Genomic DNA, 17,416 nt, shown 5'->3' with positions numbered 1-17,416 from the left:
CCTGGCTGGCTCAGTTGGTAGAGCATGCAACTCTTGATCTCAGGGTTGTAAGCTCAAATAGAGGTTACTTAAAAAAAAATATTTTTTAAAAAGTGAGAACAGTGAAAATACTGGAGAAGAAAATCATAGTGTCACCATTACCAGATAATCAGTCATGTGATTGGAAGGGACAGAGCTACTCAACGTGCAGCCCATGAAATATCAACAACCACATCACTGCAGAGCTTGTTAGAGAGGCCAAGTGACAGGGCCCACCCCACACCTTCTGAATTAGAATCTGCAACTTAACAGGAAAGCTGGGTCCTAACTGCATATTCAGGTTTGAGAAGCACTGGTCCATAGTATTTATTCTATTCTCTGATCAGAATGTATCCCAGCCAAACCATATTTTACATGTTTTCAGAGGAAAGAGGTCCTCCTGAGTAATGCACTATGTTATTCTTAATAGGACATGTCTGTGTTTTTAAGGACAGAAAAAAAGCATCCTTCTACCAGGTTCCTGGACCATCCAGCACATACCACCCATCTAATAGCAACCAGCCAACAGGTTTCCATGAGGTCCCCCTCAAAAGATTAAAGAAATACTTCCCAAGTTTTTAGGTTTTACAAAGTATACCCATAAAATTGTCAAAAGCATCCATAACTTATTTCCTATTTAGCTTATAATATCTCTTGTGAAACAAATTCCATAAATCAACAATAATAATCAATCTTACTATTTTCGATTTCATTTATTTGTTACCCACAAAATGTCATGAACATCTCCTTGGTGTTTAGGTTCCGTGATCAGCATTATACCTGCTGTGAAGATAGCATTTCCTTTCTGCAGAACCAGGGCATCTCAAGAACATGCACAAACAGAAGTTAAAATGGTCTGCAATAGAAATATGCACACAGAAAAGCGCACAGCTAAGTTGCCCTGTGGTTGTAGATGCATGAGTCGTGAAGAATGAGTAGGAGTCTGCGGCCCAGAGAAGCAGCAGAGACAACCTTACAAAGGAGGTTGCCCAGTGCCCAGGGCGGGTGGCACATGCTGGGAAGGGGAAGTCAAGTGTGGGGAGTTGTAGGAAATGAGTTTGGTAGAGCAAGTAAAGTGCGTGCACTTCATCCTCCAGGTCACAGGAAACCATCTGACTTTTTTATTTTTGTCAGCAGAAGAAGAAAACATTTTTGTTTATAAAGATAATGATGTCAGTACTGTGCAAAATGATCAAGGAAAGATGTGGGAAATGGTTGTGGGTATGAGAAGCAGTAAGTGGATCATTTGAGGGACTGGCAGTTTGGATAGAGAAGAGAGAACCAATTTGAAGGAATATCCAGCAGGGAGACTGGCAGGATTTGTTGGTTAGCGGGGGATGGAGATTGAAAATGAGTGGATAATGTTGAGGTTCCTAGTGTGGCACCTGGCAGGACAGTGCTGCTGAGGTAAAACTCGCGTGTGCTGGTTTTCATGCAGCATCCGATGACCCTTCCACAGCCTTGCCGAGAACTACTCTTCCATTTCAGTCAACAAACACAGGAAGAAACCAAGGTGGCTCAGGAGTGGTCGCAGTTACTTAATCTGCCCATGGACTTGAGGGTATAGAAGTGTGCTGGCAGAGGAAGGAATAGGGCCCAGATTCCCACTGCAGCCCGAGTCTGGCTTGGTGGCCAGTGCTGAGCCACTTCACCCCTTTGAGTGTTTGATCCTGGGCATCAGGAGGAAAAATGGGTCTGGAGCTAAGAATCAGCCTTGAGGCCTTGGCAAACAACCACCCCCAACTTCCTTGCATAGCCCAGAATCTAATGGAAGAGATTTCACACCACCTTACTCTTGGCAATAAACTTCTTAAAATCAGTATAATTAAGCAAATATTTAATTAGTGCCTACTTTAAGAACTACAGAAGTCTATATAAGAGATAGAAAGATGAGTAAAAAATCTTTTCTAAGGGGCGCTTACTTGAGTAAACTCATGTTATGAAAGCCTCATGAAGAGCTTTTTTTTTAAGGACAAGAAAAAATATTAAAAATAGCTATAATTCAAGTGAGATAAGAAAGTGCCGTAAGAATCAAGGTCTCTGGTTTCACTGGAGGACCTTGATTCTGCCTTATCCACCTCTGATGTTCCCAGGGAACTTACAATAGGCACCTAATAAACACTAGTTCACTTACTGACAGTGTACGGAGAAAGCTCAGATAGCAAACTGTCTAAGTAAATACCACGCAGCTGCAATCCTATTAAGAATCTTCCTGCAGATTTTGTAGCTTTTTTTTTTTTTTCTTTTGGTGTCTTACTCCAGAAAGTCAGGAAGCATCCTTCCTCTGTCAGAACACCTCCTACTTTTTAAACTGCTCTGTTCAGTTTAATGGCTTTGTCAGCTAAGTCTTTATTTTACCTAGTCCCAAACTCCTTCCTTATAGTCCCATGCCAGCCGCTGGGACTAGCTGGGCCAGCCAGAGTGCTTGTAATCCCTCTTTCATCTGATAACAGACCTTAAAACATCTGGTGTCACCGCCCATCCTAGCATTCCTGGATTTAACACTGGCCAGTCCTTCCTCACCAGATGTGATTTCAGCTGCCTCCGTGAGTCAGGACTGTCTTCTGGTCTCTGTGGGTTGCGACTGTGTCCCCTTTAGTGGCTGAGGCTTATGGTTAAGGCACAGGTGGGGCAGATTCCTGGACATAACTTGCAGCAGACCAAATAGGTCCTTCCCCTCAGTCTCCATGATTTACTCCTCTCCAGTCAAGTCTCTGCTGAAATGTCACATCCTCAGAGAGGCCTTCCATGACCACTCAGCCTAGAAGGGCTCCCTACCCCCAACCTTCCTCGCGTGGCTCCCCTCCAACCTCTTCGCCAGTTTCACTTTCCTCCCCATGCTGCTGCTCTCTGGAATGGTTACATGTAGATGTTTGCTTGCTCATCCTCTCCCTTACCTACTGAAGTGCAAGCTTTGCAAGCGCAAGGACATCACACATCTTGTGCACGGCCATATTCCCAGTATCTCAGGCGGTGCTTGGCACCGAGTAAGTGCCCAATAAACATTTGTTGCATCAGCCAATGAATTCTGCAATTCCATCATGCTGGCTCTTTGAAAAAAATTTCCTGTTGTCACTGCCTTGTTGATGAGTATCGCTTTTTATTACATCACTAGAAGCTGGGTTATAAAGATTTCTTTGATCAAAACTTTATTATGGAAGATCCAGCCCATGTGTTCAGCAGACACAGCTGGCAGAATTACCAAAGCAATTTTTGAAACCAGGTTTGTCATCAGAACAGGAATATCATGGAGCCTGAATAATTAAAGTACCTGGTTTTGTTCGTATGGTAAGTAGAACGAAAAAAGCTTTTTAAATTTTGAAGTTCCTTTGAGAAGGTAGTACGTATTACCTGAGATAGATGGAAAATATATAAAAATGTAAGGTTGTTGCTGATGGATGAGTGAAGAGATTGATTATTTTTAGAATCTTTGTTCCGCCTACAGTATTTTGTTTTATCCTTGCTGTCACCAGCACACAAAACTAGTAATGATCTCCGTTCAGAAGATGTAGTGATTACTCAGTTTGGTCCACCAGTCAATTGGTATTTAGTAAACCCTTACTATGTGTATTACAGAATGTCTGAAAAAGATTGCTGACTTTTCTCCTTTAGAGTTATTACACTTCAAAGTTTGGTGTCTGTCCTAATGACCCCACCAATGACCTGTTTGCTTTCTCTAGCCTGCTTTTTCCTGCCTGTCACTGAGCTCACCACCTGCCTGCCAGTTCCCCTCATTCTCCTATCAGCCCCCTGTGTTTACAATTCATCCTCCATGGACGGCAGCGTTCTGCGGAAAAGTGTCCAATAGAATCAGTTAGATGGCATTGGCAGATGTGGGCTCTTAGGAAGATTCTAAGTTTTATTTAGCCTGTCCATCTAGACATAGCCTATGAAGAGGTCTGGTTATATGCCAAATTGCAGTGTTTTTTGGTCAAATTTTTTTCTTAACTTCCATATCTGTTTCTCTTAGCTTCCTCCTCACTGACCATAAACAACCTCTTACCAGAACTTTTAATAAATTAGTTAGCCTCGGATGACATGCACCCTTCATTGGAAATCTAAATGCAAAGAAGCAGCTACTGGTGTGTGTGTGTGTGTGTGTGTGTGTTTGCACATATATACTTGTTGCCCTTCCCCAGTATGTCTCATCCAACTTCCCTGCATCCAGCAGATCCCCTTTTCCCACCCTGACAATTGAAATCAATATTTTTGGTTTTTCAACCCACACATCTTGCTACTTCCCACCTTGGCCGGTGCTCCCTTATGTTTCTTATTAACAACAAGAGAGTGCCTTCTGTTTTTGTCTTTTCTAATACCTTATCCAGTATAAGAATTAGCTTTTAAAAACTGTATCTAAGAGGATCAGCAATTCATGAATTATTTGATGCCATCTGGAAATTCTGCATGACTAATTTCATTTCTCTGATTTCTTCCAACGTTTTGTTATTTTATTGCACCTACGTTCCTATAATCAAGGTGTCATCTTTGATTCTTCTCTTTTCCTCACTTCCTGCCTCCAACTCACCTGCCCATTCTGGTGACGGTGACTGTAAGACAGAGCCCATCTCTCCATTACTCTCCGTCTCCCCCACCACGTTTAAGCCATCACCGTGTCTGCCGTGGCCTTCTTCTGATCTTGTTGCTTTTACAAAGATGAGGTTGGTTTTTGCTTTTACAGTTATCCCTTCCCTAACATCGTGTTTCTACAAAATAGAGCTATTCCTAAAAAACATGGATCAGATCATGATCCTGAGCTCTTTTTTTTAAAGATTTTATTTATTTATTTGTCAGAGAGAGAGCGCACACAAGCAGGGGGATCGCCAGGCAGAGGGAGAAGCAGGCTCCCCGCTGAGCAAGGAGTGCGATGCAGGACTCGATTCCAGGACCCTGGGATCATGACCTGAGCTGAAGGCAGACGCTTAATCAACTGAGCCACCCAGGCGTCCTGATCCTGAGCTTCTTAAAGGCTTTCCCTCATACTCAGAATAGAATCCAAACTCCTTAATATAGTTTGCAGAATTGTATGTGATCTGCCCTTTGCCTTCCACTCTCCCTTCTGCCCACTTTGTCCCACACTGATATTCTTTCCTTCATCCGTATTCATTTCCTTCGTCCGTACTCATTTCCTTCATCCGTACTCACGTCTAGTGCCAACTTCGGGCCTTTGCACCACAGCTGTCTCTCTGCCCAGAATGCTCTTTCCTCTGACATTTATTTCACTGGCTTCCTCTGGTTCATATCTCAGAGGAAATGTCATTTCTTCCAAGAAAGCTTCTCTAAATATTCCACCTAAAGCAGCCATCGCTTTCTCTCACACAGGCCTATTTTAATTCTCTATGGAGCAGTGAATGCCAGCCACTAGTGTTTGGTTATTGATGTTTCTGTGTATGCGCTGTCACCCCCACTAGAACATGGCTTCCTGAGATTATCAGTGTCCCTAGAAGAGTGTCTGGCATGTAGCAAGGACTCATGACAGATATGTTGAGTAAAAAAATAGTGAATGAGCGAATATACTGACATTATTGGATTCTGCTGCTTGGATATGTAAGTTTTGTTTTTATAAGTAAGTTATAAATTCCTAGGATATGTCTTTTGAGTCCTCATGTTACCTACTTCGGTTTGGGATGTGGAGTCAGCGCTTGGAAAATTCTTGTTCTCTTGATTTTTAGCTCTTTCGATCTTACTTAGTTTTGGTGTCCTAAGAAGTCTATGGAGTATCTTACTGAAAAGTTCCCTTCCTGGTTAAAATAACTGTAGAATATCAAATTCAAAATTGACATGCTATCGTCTTAACCTCCAGTGAGTCTACAACAACTCACCTCTACTGTCCTAATGATTATTTCCGAAGGAATTGGAAGTGGGTTTACTCACTAATAGAAATTCACATTAATACTCTTCTAAGAGCTGTTACCACAGTTGTGGTAAACCCTCTCCCAGGGCTAACGTACAGCAGTAACTATTCAGTACATGAAATGGATGGACAGATTTCCATAAAAGTAGGTTGGTTTTTCTTCACTTCAGTCTTTAGCCTGTTCTTTGTTGTCTTAGAATTAAATAGAGAGGAGCCCAAGTCATAGTTTGCATCTTTGTGAAACTTAGTTACTGCCTCATGTTGCCAGCTTCCCTAAGAGGTATGATGCGCTAACCTAGACTCTCAGGGGTTCACAACTGCAGGGCACTGAGGAGAACATCTGGGCCAATAAGCCACCAATGTGGATAGTTCTCATGCCTGCCGTGGAAGTGTCCTGACTCAATCTGTGATTTTCCCACTGAACCATGCTTCCTAACCTAGGGGTGCAGGAGAGGGAAATTCTGTGTGGAAAAGAGAAGTTTTGCAAATAGTACTCTTGGAAAAAGTAGCCTGTCTTGAGGAAATACTTGTTCTTGTCTCCATCGTCTTTCCCTGTGGTCTTAGGACATGATGCGGAACTGTAGGGCCCCTCTTCAGAATTCTTCCCAGGAATCTCAGCAGTTGCTAAGAAACATAGATGGTAAACCATTAGATAATCACCTTTTAGCTTTCTAAGTTTTCCCAGCCTTTAGAAAGGGATATTTTGCTTTTATGAATCTTCACAATTAGTTCTCTACTGATCTTGCTTTACCTACGTCTAAAAGTATTTTCTTCCTCACTTCTTTCTAGACCATAAATACCTCAAGAAGAGAGGACGTCTTATATGACTGGCACATTGTTCAGTGTCCTGAACAAAGGAAGTGCTCAATTAACATTTGTTTATTAACTCTTACTGATGCAGTTCTGTCTCTGTGCTTCAGCCCCTGAGCTCCCACCTCCATCTATCTCCCTTCCCCGCATCCAGCTCTTCTCCCCTTATCCTGCTCTCTCTCTCTCTGAGTCTTGCTCTGTCTTCACTCCACCTCTGTTAAGCACTTATTATGTAAGTCACCTGTTTCCTGTTGGTTTCCTGTTGGTATCTTACATTGCAGGGTACTTTTATCTGGAATTAGTGTCCACTTAATTCAATTGTAAGCAGCAGAACAGTCTGAATCTATATGAAACGACTTTGTGCTTGTAGTGTATTACCCATAGCAGGGACTCAGTATTTGTTGCCCATGACAATTCATGTCTTATCTTCTGGGCTGATAGGTGCTATTGCTAGATGCTCCTGGCATGTTGTCATGTTACATCTTAGCTAAATTTCAGCCGAGGATGGGGTGTGCAGTTTGTTAACTGCTTTGGGGAACATTGCACAGGAAGTCATTTTCATTTTGTTGCAGATCAACAGGAAATAAGGCTTAGTTGCCAAACTAGAGTAAGGAAAGCAACCAAGCATATTATTCCTCCCTTAGGATCTTTCATTATTCCAGGAATCATTAGCTTCTCCTAAGATAGTGGAAATTATTCCAGCTATCTCACTTGCACATGCAGAGCAAAGTTTGATAGGAGGAAGATATTCCGCCTTTTGTTCCATTTTTACTTTGTATTATCTTCTCTGTTGCTTTTGAATTTATCATATCTTCTAATCACCAATCAGATGCCTTTTAGGAGATCTACTCCTTCGTTTAGTAAAATGGGTCTGGCTTCCTGGATCAAAGACTACTCTTATCTATAGTACACTTATTTTGGCCATTTCTCTTGTTCATTATTCTTTTTATTGGCATTAGCGATGGTGAGAATACAGGATCACTTACTCTAAAATCTGATCCCCTTTCAAGTTTATTCTGTAGGCATGACCATCTTTTAAAATTAGAATGCGCTAGCCTCGGCCCTGCTGTGAACTACACGTCATGAGGATCAGAGGGGAGGAGATGAGAGAATGGAAACTTTATTCAGATCTTTGGCATGTTTTAATTTTACGTTGCTTTTTCATACTAATTTAATTTCCTTCCAGAATGAAAGTTGGCAATCATTTAGAGAAGTGGTAGAGGAGGTTGGAATCATTGTCGTTGAAATGCATGTGAGGGTCCCTAATCCATAGATTATTGACATAATGAACTCCTAAAACTCTTAATAATCATTCCACTATGTAATGACAGACTGCATTTAGAGAGCTTTAGCCGGTGGATCGTGTGCCTCACTCTGGCTCTGCTCTGCTGGGGTGAGCACATTGCAGCTGGGCCCTGCAGTCATGGCCGAGCAAGGGCTCACCCAGCACGTGCAGAGAGCGCTCCTTAGAGGGAGCCCTTTCCTCCCCCTGGCTTCATCTCCCCCTTGGCCGATATAGAAACACCCCAAACCACAAGATGCCCTATCTCCCTCCAGTTTTCAACCACAGCAGAGGATATTTCTGTATGGAAAAGAATGACCAATTTCAGTTATTGTTTTTAATATTTTTCATGTTTGCAATTTTCATTGTTTGCAAAAGACAACAGAACAGGACGACTCCTGGGAATTCAGCTTTTTTTCACTGCTAAGTGTCAGCCTGGAGGGCAGCTGTGTGTCCATGCTGGGCATCGTGCTCTTAAAGAGCACAGACCCCCTCGCTCACAGGGCAGGCTGTGCCAGACACGGGGGCCGGGCCCCCAGTGAACGCTACATTTTTTTCCTTAAAGCTACATTAAATGCTTCAGATTTATTATCAGATGTGGCGTGGATGATTCAAACAAAAACAAATGCCCTTGAGTTTAAAAATAGAAGTCGAGAGACTAAATATTTGCACTTAAAAAGGAAAGGAAAAGAACAGAAATCTCTGCAGCCGACCACTTCTTGAAGTCATCCTCACTCAATTATGATCATGCACTTCCCACTCCCTGTAACTAAACATTAGATTTCATTTACTCCAGATGCATTTGCCGCAAGTAAATTCAGAATGCCCATCCTTCTTTCTGGCGATTGTAAATTTATTTCATGTTTGTGGCATACATGTGATTGGGGGCACTGACTTGTTTTTTAAATGAATCTTAATGACATTATGGGGACTTTTTTTCTTTAATCGGTCGCCTGGCGTGGCCTGTTTATACAGATGAATCTGATCTTACTGAGCTTTGCAACGTTTAATATCTGTAAGAGCTTGAAGACATTTTTTGCCAATATGTCACATGTTTTTGCAAGGGACATGCCGGCCCTCGGTGGTTGGTGGTGCCGGGACGGAGGCATTAGCTTTGAGCATACCACTCGCAGGGGGGCTGAGCTCTTGGCTGCTCTTCTGAGGAGCCTCAGGCGCTGAGCAAGGCCACGGTGTCTTTAATATGTGCATGACACCTTCCACTCGGAGAGCTTGGACAGTCCCTGAAAACCTGAAACAACTTTTTATTGACCACACTTGCAAATTCCTTACATGAGTGAGATAATATAGCTAAACAGTGGTCTATAAATATAAAGGGAAGCTTTTTAGTGGCTTGAAGCCTTTCCCTACTCTTAAAACGAGATTACCAATTAAGACTGTGGTCAAGTACAACTAATATATTTTTTAAAAGGAGTGAAAAAATAACACGATTTATTTACTTACAATCATTGCTTACACAATTTCAAATAATAAATTTTTATGTTCACTAAGTGACCCAGTGGATTAACCAAGATGGTTAATTGACTGGCCAGTCTTAGGTAATGAAAGACAAATCTTGCCAAATGACAGTAGTGAAGTTGCTGCACACGCCCCGGGGCAAGTTTTATTGCTTTTACGCATACTATGTTTTCGTGGTGAGAGAGGTCATCCTGGGTGTTTAGCTGATACATTGGCAAATTATTTGAGTTTCCTTTAATGTTTTTTTTTCCTGCTTACCGTTAGACTATTTTACTGTTCTCAAACATTCCCACAGGTTTGTGGTAAAAGGATATGCCAGGTCAGTTTGACTATTTATTTTCACTGCACTAAAGCCTCAATAGAATAAAATGTTTAAATGAATGCTGAAAATAAAGTCTTAGAATGAGTTGCAGGTTTTCAGTTATCCATCATATGCTCTAGTCCCTACCCCTTAGGAAACAACATAAATGCTTCATATCTCTTCATTGGCGTTTCCTTCAAAACCGGTCTTGAGTTCATTCCCTGTGCTCTCTACTGTTCCCCCTGTCCCTCTGTGGGCTGGGGGAGCAGAGAGCCCTGCAGAGAAGATGGAGGAGAGGAGTGGGAGAAGCAACCTTAGTCCTCATTCCTAAAACAGCCCAAAGAAAACCACTGTCCACTCCTTCTTGATCTGTAGCTTTTACCCACTTGCCAGAGAGGGGGCAGCAAATATAAAAATAATTTCTTATCCGTAAAAGGTTCTTCTTTTAGAACGACTGCTCATTTACCTTTACTCTAACACTGGGCTCATATAATGTTTCCAAATAGTTTAACCTTAAGTGTCTGTGTGTGTGTGTGTGTGTGTGTGTGTGTGCACCATATAAATTAATTATATTTAAAGTTATTTACTTTATAGTGCCCACACCTCTCTCTGACTTTGTAAGTAGAGAACTCACGGTTAATCTTTGGGCAATTATATTTCAAAAACAATCTCTCCTTTTAATCTAGGGCACATGGGCTTTCCAAAGAATAAAACTATCCAATAACCTAGATTACTCATAATCTAGACTAAAGGTCGAGGTATATCAAATCATTAGATCATTTTTCTTTTCTCACTTCAGTCTTGGCAGGATCTGAAAGTGTGTGCCAAATATGAATATGCCTCTGACAACATCAACAACATCAGAGTTTTAGATTAGCATCTATATTACTTGATTCATTAGAACCTTTTTTTTACTTTTTTTTTCTTTTATTATGTTATTAGTCACCATACATTACATCATTAGTTTTTGACGTAGTGTTCCATGATTCATTGTTTGTGCATAACACCCAGTGCTCCATGCAGAACGTGCCCTCCTCAATACCCATCACCAGGCTAACCCATCCCCCCACCCCCTCCCCTCTAGAACCCTCTTTTTAATTGAAACAAAGTCAATCTTCTCAGTAATAGGATAACACCCGCTAGTTTTTCTGGGCTGTGAATAATTACGGGACCAAGTTGATTGGTCTGCCTAGAAAAATAAAAACATTTGGAATCATCCTAGCAACTTCCTACTTCTGTTGGAACTAGATCCTTGATTATATAAAGATAGCGCGGTTTCTCGCTATACAGATAGGTTGCCGAGATTACTACCAGATGCCCATGACAAAAGAAATAATGCTGAAAGAGAAATTCTGAGAAATGTTATTTAACTTAAACTTTAAATCTAGATAAGCTCTGGATACCTAGAAGTAACAAAAATAAATGAGAGGAAAAGTTATGCCATTAGAGGGCACTTTTGTAATCTTAGAAGAAAAGTCAGTTCTTATAGACTAGCTTACCCAAGTCTTATTCTTAAGAGGAATGTATTTTTAGTTGTTTATTTAAAATGACTAATTCTTAAGCTGAGTGTCAGAGAGGGTATTTTATTGGTAGAGGAAAAAAATCTATAGAATCTTAAAACAATCCTTTAAACAATATCTAAGTGACACTTGAAACCTGAATCAGTGACTAGAAGTTGTAAAAATATATACACTCTGTCTGAATAATAGTTTTTTGATTAGCTATCTTTGATGCTTCTTTTAAATACATTTCATTTAAAATAATTCTGCCTGTAACCTGATCAAATTGATCAAATGATTAACTTTTCCTAATAACTGAGTATGCTTTTCCCCAACAGTAGATGAATGTTATTAAATAACATTTTGAAAGAGATAATCCTATAGAATATAAAGACTTGTGCTTTGGGATCATACTAATTTTTTCCAGTTTCTTTGAACAATAGCTGTCATATATCACTGTGTAAATTTAAGGTGCACACATGATAATTTGATTTATATATATTATGAAATGATTACCACAATAGGCTTAGCTAACATCCATCTTCTTATAGAGATACAAAGGAAAAAAAAGAAGAAAAGAAAAAAAAGATCATACTAATTTTAAACACTTTTCCAAAAACTGTCTGTTTTGCCCATAATATATGGCAATTAAAATGGTTAAAATTGTTTCAGAAACAAAAAGCTAACCTGATAGAATTTTAGCTGGAGAAATAATGATTTTTTTTTTTATAAAGAAAGCAAAAAATAGAGTTGAGTCTACTCCCTGTTGGTGGTAATCTAAATAAAAACTTCTGCCTGGGCCAGTAAAGTAGATAAGCCAGTAAAATAATTTAGCAAGTAAGACGGAGTGTCAAGAACTGTGAAGAGTTTGAGATTTTACTCTGCTTGTAAGCTAACAAGTCAGCCTGTCAAACACAGTATCATCGATGCTAGATGGCATGAGCCTCCTGGGTCAGAGACAAAAGCAGTACTCAGAGCAACTCAGAGCCATCCCTAGCACAATCCACAGTATTAACATTTTCTCCCACTGGCTCCCTGACCCCCAATTCCCACAGATGAAAAGAGGGCCAGATAGCACCAGCCCCAAATAGTTTTGTTTTGTTTTGTTTTTTTATGAGAGGAACCCTGAACTTGGGGAGCCCAGATCTTCCATGGTATAGTGATCATGTCTGCTCTTGGCTCAGGAAACTTTATCTTCCAAGGCTTTTCGTTGCACAGACATCCTTGAGAAGATAATCTGGAGCAAAGGCAGTGAACTCCTCTGCTCCCAAGACGTGCAAAAACAAGCACAGAGACCCATGGAGAATTATCTCTCTACACTTACTTTGTAGAATCCTATCATCTGAAGCTGTTCACTGCTATTAATTTATTTATTTATAAATGAAAAAGTAGCTGATGTGGTGAATATACAATAATCCTATTTTCCATATTTTTTAACTTACTCGTGAAAAATAGTTTGTATTTCTTACATCGTATTGTATTCACTATGTGATCTTACCTGTCCAAGCCTCAGTTTGATCATTTTTGAAATGAGAAAATAATAGTACCTACATCATAGAGTTGTTGCTAGCATTACATGAGATAATATATATATATATATATATATATATATATATATATATATATATATAAAGCATTTAGAAGAGTGCAGCATGTACAAAACAAAACTTACTAATATTGTTGTTTTTAACTCAAAATTCATTTCTTATCACTCGCTGATTTAATAAAGAGAAAATTCTTCCCATGGATGGCTAAGGAAGATGGGAAGATTCCCACCAATCATAACTAGCTACCTCCCTAACTCTGGAGCTGACCTAAATATCCCAAATATCCTGGGACATTGGGCAGCCTGTCCTGCTCGGTCATACTGTGGTACTGTGCAACTGACAACTTTCTGGGCAAACATAGCGCCTAATGAGATAAAGCTGCCTGAGAGTGGTTCTAGGGCAAACACACCTGAGTATCTCATACTCAAGTGCTGCCATCACATGTTTGCTCTAAGTTCCTAATAAGTATGGAAAGCCAAATTCTAACCATTTCTAAAGAGACCAATTTTATTGTCTGGCTTCTTCTGCTCTCAGGAGGCAAAGTTTCAGGGATGCCACTACAAAGTAAACTGGATATTTTCCATTATGCTGAAATAATAATTATTTCTTAACAGGGGCAGCCAAGCAAATTCTAGCATATCAAATAATTGTTCACTTCTGTTAGCTACAGGAGGAGGGCATCAGAGGGGAGGGATTAAGGTTTGTGAGTATAGGTCCCATTCCATTTGGTCAACCATGTCCATGTTTGTTTCAAATGGGTTCATTGAGTTTTGATTTTGATCCATCCAGCCATCTTTTATAGTTATAAGCTTCATCTGCTATTAGTAACTAATATGAGCTCCTGCTTTCCATCCCCAACTTCCCTTCGATTCCATCCTGACAATTATATGGACATCTGAGGTTCAGATTACTTAATGAAACTTAAGAAGGCCTGGTCTTATTCCTAAATTGCTAGCTAGTTGGGAGGAAGAGTTGAGGATTCAGTCTCAGAATCATCATTTGTTTTCAAAGTTTAGAGATCATCACCTTAACCCTTCAGAAAATTGAGGTCCATCTGGAGTGGTTAACTGTGGTGCCAGATTACACATCCGGTTAGTGCTGCAACTAAAAAGTCAGATTTCTTAGCTCTCAGTCAAGTTTTCAGTCAATTACAATACAATTGAGAAATAAGGATGAGAAATAAGAGCCCCTTGTAAGAACTTATGATGGCTTTCTTGAGAGATATTACAGAGGACAAACGTTTGGGCTCTGCAGTCAGATCCACCTGGATTTATATCCTTTCTCCGCTTACGGAAGTGGAGATTTACTCTTACATGAGAAGAGTACCTACTTCACAAGGTTATTGTGAGGACTAAAGGCAATAATGCAGCTAGTGAATTTAACACCTTGTTTTGCACATAGTAACTCTCAATTACTATAGATATCTTATATGGAAAACTGCAAAACACATGACAAAAAAAAAAACTGCTTTTGAAAAAAGAAGTTAAATTTACTTTTTGGTAAGCTCACTGTGAGAAAATTACTTCTCACATTCTCATAAAAAAAAAGAAAAGCTTATTTCCTTCAGAAAATATTTTTAGTTGTATGAATCTATTTTTTATAGCACTCCAAGGAAGATAAAATTAAAGTTAAATGATGGTTTAAGTAGAGGTGATCTCATAGCTGTAGTAATGACACTTTAGAAATAAAACTGGCTTTCACTTCATTTCAAATTATTGCAAATATTTTCATTCTACTTTCTCACTATTTAAAGCACTTAAGTGTAAACACACTATGTTTCCCTAATGCTTGAAATCCCTGATGTAAGTTGTCTAAAAGATAAGGGAAAACAACTTCTTACAGAGTTCTTTTTGTGAGGAAGAAAGGCACCAAGTCTTCAGAGGAAGGAAAGCCTTTTGCCAGTACTTGACATCAAAAGAACTTGCCTACATGAGGCTTCCTGTTAAGGACACTGAGACATGTAGAAGATGGTGTCCTTGACAATATCCCCACAGCAGCGTGCAGTAGAGAGTGATCCATAATTACCTATACGATCTTTGATGAAAGTCAGTTTGAATGCCAAAATGTAACTCAATGAAAATACTCTGCTGGAGTAGTAAATATATAACTCTGCTGGAGGTTAAGACAAATGACCTAACTATACAACTTTCCAATGGTCTCACTTGATCTGAGACAGGGAATCCAAGCCCACTTCTAATATGGCAAAGGTTTACATTTAAATGTTGTGTTGAAGAGTCTAGTAATGAATAATAATTAGAGATCAGCAAATAATTTATCTTGTGATTTTGGACAAATTGCTTAGCCTGTAACAAAATTAACTTTATCATCTCTAAAAACCTCTGGTTTATGAAAATCTGATCTTGGAAACAAGAATAATACTATACATGTATAATCCTTAGTCAAATTTCAAGGAAGAATAAAAATAATTGTGCAATGGTAATGGACTCTCAGTGAGTCTGTGTGTCTCTTTATGCTATGGTTCAACCGTTGAGACATTTGTATACCCATTTCTACAAGAACCATATTGGCTTCTACCATATTGAAGTGGGGATTTTCTCTCTGAATATCCAGAGAAGTTAATGCACCAAGAGTCCTTTCATTTCAAAATCTTTTTCATATCTGAAATTCTAGTGAATTTGTTATCAATTCCATGAAATACTTTGGGGAAAAAACAAAACAAAACAGGAAAGTTGTCTTCAAGATCATGTATGTATCCAAAATACATACTACAACTCTAACTTCCTGTCAAAACTAAAATATTCTTAACCCTTTAGAAAGTTTGCAACTTGCCCAAGCATCTACCTGCAGAACTAATGTAAGCAATCGTTTCTGTTGCCCCAGGATGGTGCCTCTCCACTGGTGTCTGCTGTGGCTGCTATTACCACTCAGCTCAAGGACTCAGAAGTTACCCACTCGAGATGAGGAACTTTTTCAGATGCAGATCCGGGACAAAGCATTTTTTCATGATTCATCAGTAATTCCAGATGGAGCTGAAATTAGCAGTTATCTCTTTAGAGACACACCCAAAAGGTATTCTCTCTACAGTACCTTCTTTATCAATAAGTTCATTAAAAGCAAAGTAACCATTAAACTTAGATTAGATAATTTACAATCAACCTCTGAATAATATTGCCTATTTTCTCTAAGAAAAGAAAATGACAACACAACTTTTAATCATTAAGTAGAGGCTATTTGATCCTTGCTGATTGTGATCTCTTTTGGGATGGAGAGAGCAGTTTTTGCAGTTCTTACATTTTAGAATGATTATTTTCTTATCTTTGGGATAGCAGGAAATTTCTAAGAAGGGTTCTGTAGGATTAAAGTGAAATTAATCAAGAACAGGGTTCAAAACAGGGGCATAAGAAGACCCTGAGCTCACCTCCTCCTATTCACACAACAAAACTACAGCTACATATAGAACAATTCTCTCTGAAGAAGATCTGACAACTAGCTGAACAGTTCCTCCACACAAAGGATAAAAAGCCCACACAGAGAGATGGACAGGAGAGGCAGGCATGATCTTGTGAAAAACTCTACTGCTAGTGTGGCAATTCACAAACAGAAAGACTCTGACAAATACAGAGCACATCCCTGAGGAACAAGGGGTTTGAGCCCCACATCAGACACCCCAGCCCTTGGGACCTGCACCAGAAAGACAAAACCCAAAACATCTGGCTTATATCTAGGAGACCCAAAAGGCTATGAGAAACTAAGCCTCCACTCTTTTTTTTTTTTTAAAGGTTTATTTATTTATTTATTTTAGAGAGCAGGGGGAGGGGCAGAGGGAAAGCATCTTAAGCAGACTCCCCACTGAGCGTGGAGCCCAACGTGGGGCTCAGTCTCACAACCCTGAGATCATGACCTGAGCCAAAACCATGAGTAGGACACTCAACAAACTGAGCCACCCAGGCACTCCCTAAGAGTCCACTCTTAAAGGGCATATGCACAGATTTACTCACCCCAGGACCCAGTGCAAACATAATAAGTTGAAAAATGCCTAGACTACATACAAAGGAGATTCACTGGCTAATCTAAAAGTGTCTGCTGGAAGGGCAGAGGTCTCTTGGAACTCTTTTGAGGCATAGAGGTGTTGGCAAGTATCATTTTTGCCTTCTCCCTCTACCTTGTTAGCACCGCTAACTGGTAAATCTATTTACCACACTGTTAAACCTGACAGGTGGGCTTGCCCCAGCCTGGCACTCTACCACAACCCAACCAAAGCCAGCATATGTGCACGGGCCACACAGGGGATGCCCCTTGAATTCCTGGCTCTGGTGGCCAGGATGGTTACATTTCTGAGCCCCGTGGGATTAAAATAATCAGGGAGACAGTTCTTGGCAGGCTACCACCACCAGGATACTGCAGAGACTAAGACTGAGACACCCCAGTCGTCCTGTGATCAATCCTTCAAGACAGGGAGATATAGTTCTTTCACCTAATGCATAGAAACCAACACAGAGACTTGAACAAAATGAAAAACAAACAAACAAACAAAAAATAGAGGAATATGTTCCAAATGAAGAATAAGATGAAACCCCAGGGAGGAAAAAAAAGAAAAAGAAAAAGAAAGAAAGAAAAAAATACCTTAATGAAACAGAGATAAGTAATTTACCTGATAAAGAGTTCAAAGTA

General features: G+C 39.9%; 1 protein-coding gene across 1 annotated transcript in view; it reads left to right on the top strand.

Moving 5' to 3' along the window:
* The window catches only part of NDNF (neuron derived neurotrophic factor), a 41,771-nt gene that overhangs the window by 11,443 nt on the left and 12,912 nt on the right, over positions 1–17,416 (top strand). The window contains exon 2 of the mRNA XM_036099218.2: positions 15,626–15,814. Within this exon, the coding sequence (XP_035955111.1) occupies positions 15,627–15,814 (188 nt within the window). The 5' untranslated portion in view covers position 15,626. The remainder of the gene's footprint in view (positions 1–15,625; positions 15,815–17,416) is intronic.

Source organism: Halichoerus grypus, chromosome 3 (genome assembly GCF_964656455.1).
Source record: "Halichoerus grypus chromosome 3, mHalGry1.hap1.1, whole genome shotgun sequence".
In the NCBI taxonomy this organism is placed as follows: domain Eukaryota; kingdom Metazoa; phylum Chordata; class Mammalia; order Carnivora; family Phocidae; genus Halichoerus; species Halichoerus grypus.
The sequence above is the reverse complement of the archived record's forward strand: the minus strand, read 5'-3'. Positions and strand labels throughout refer to the sequence as shown.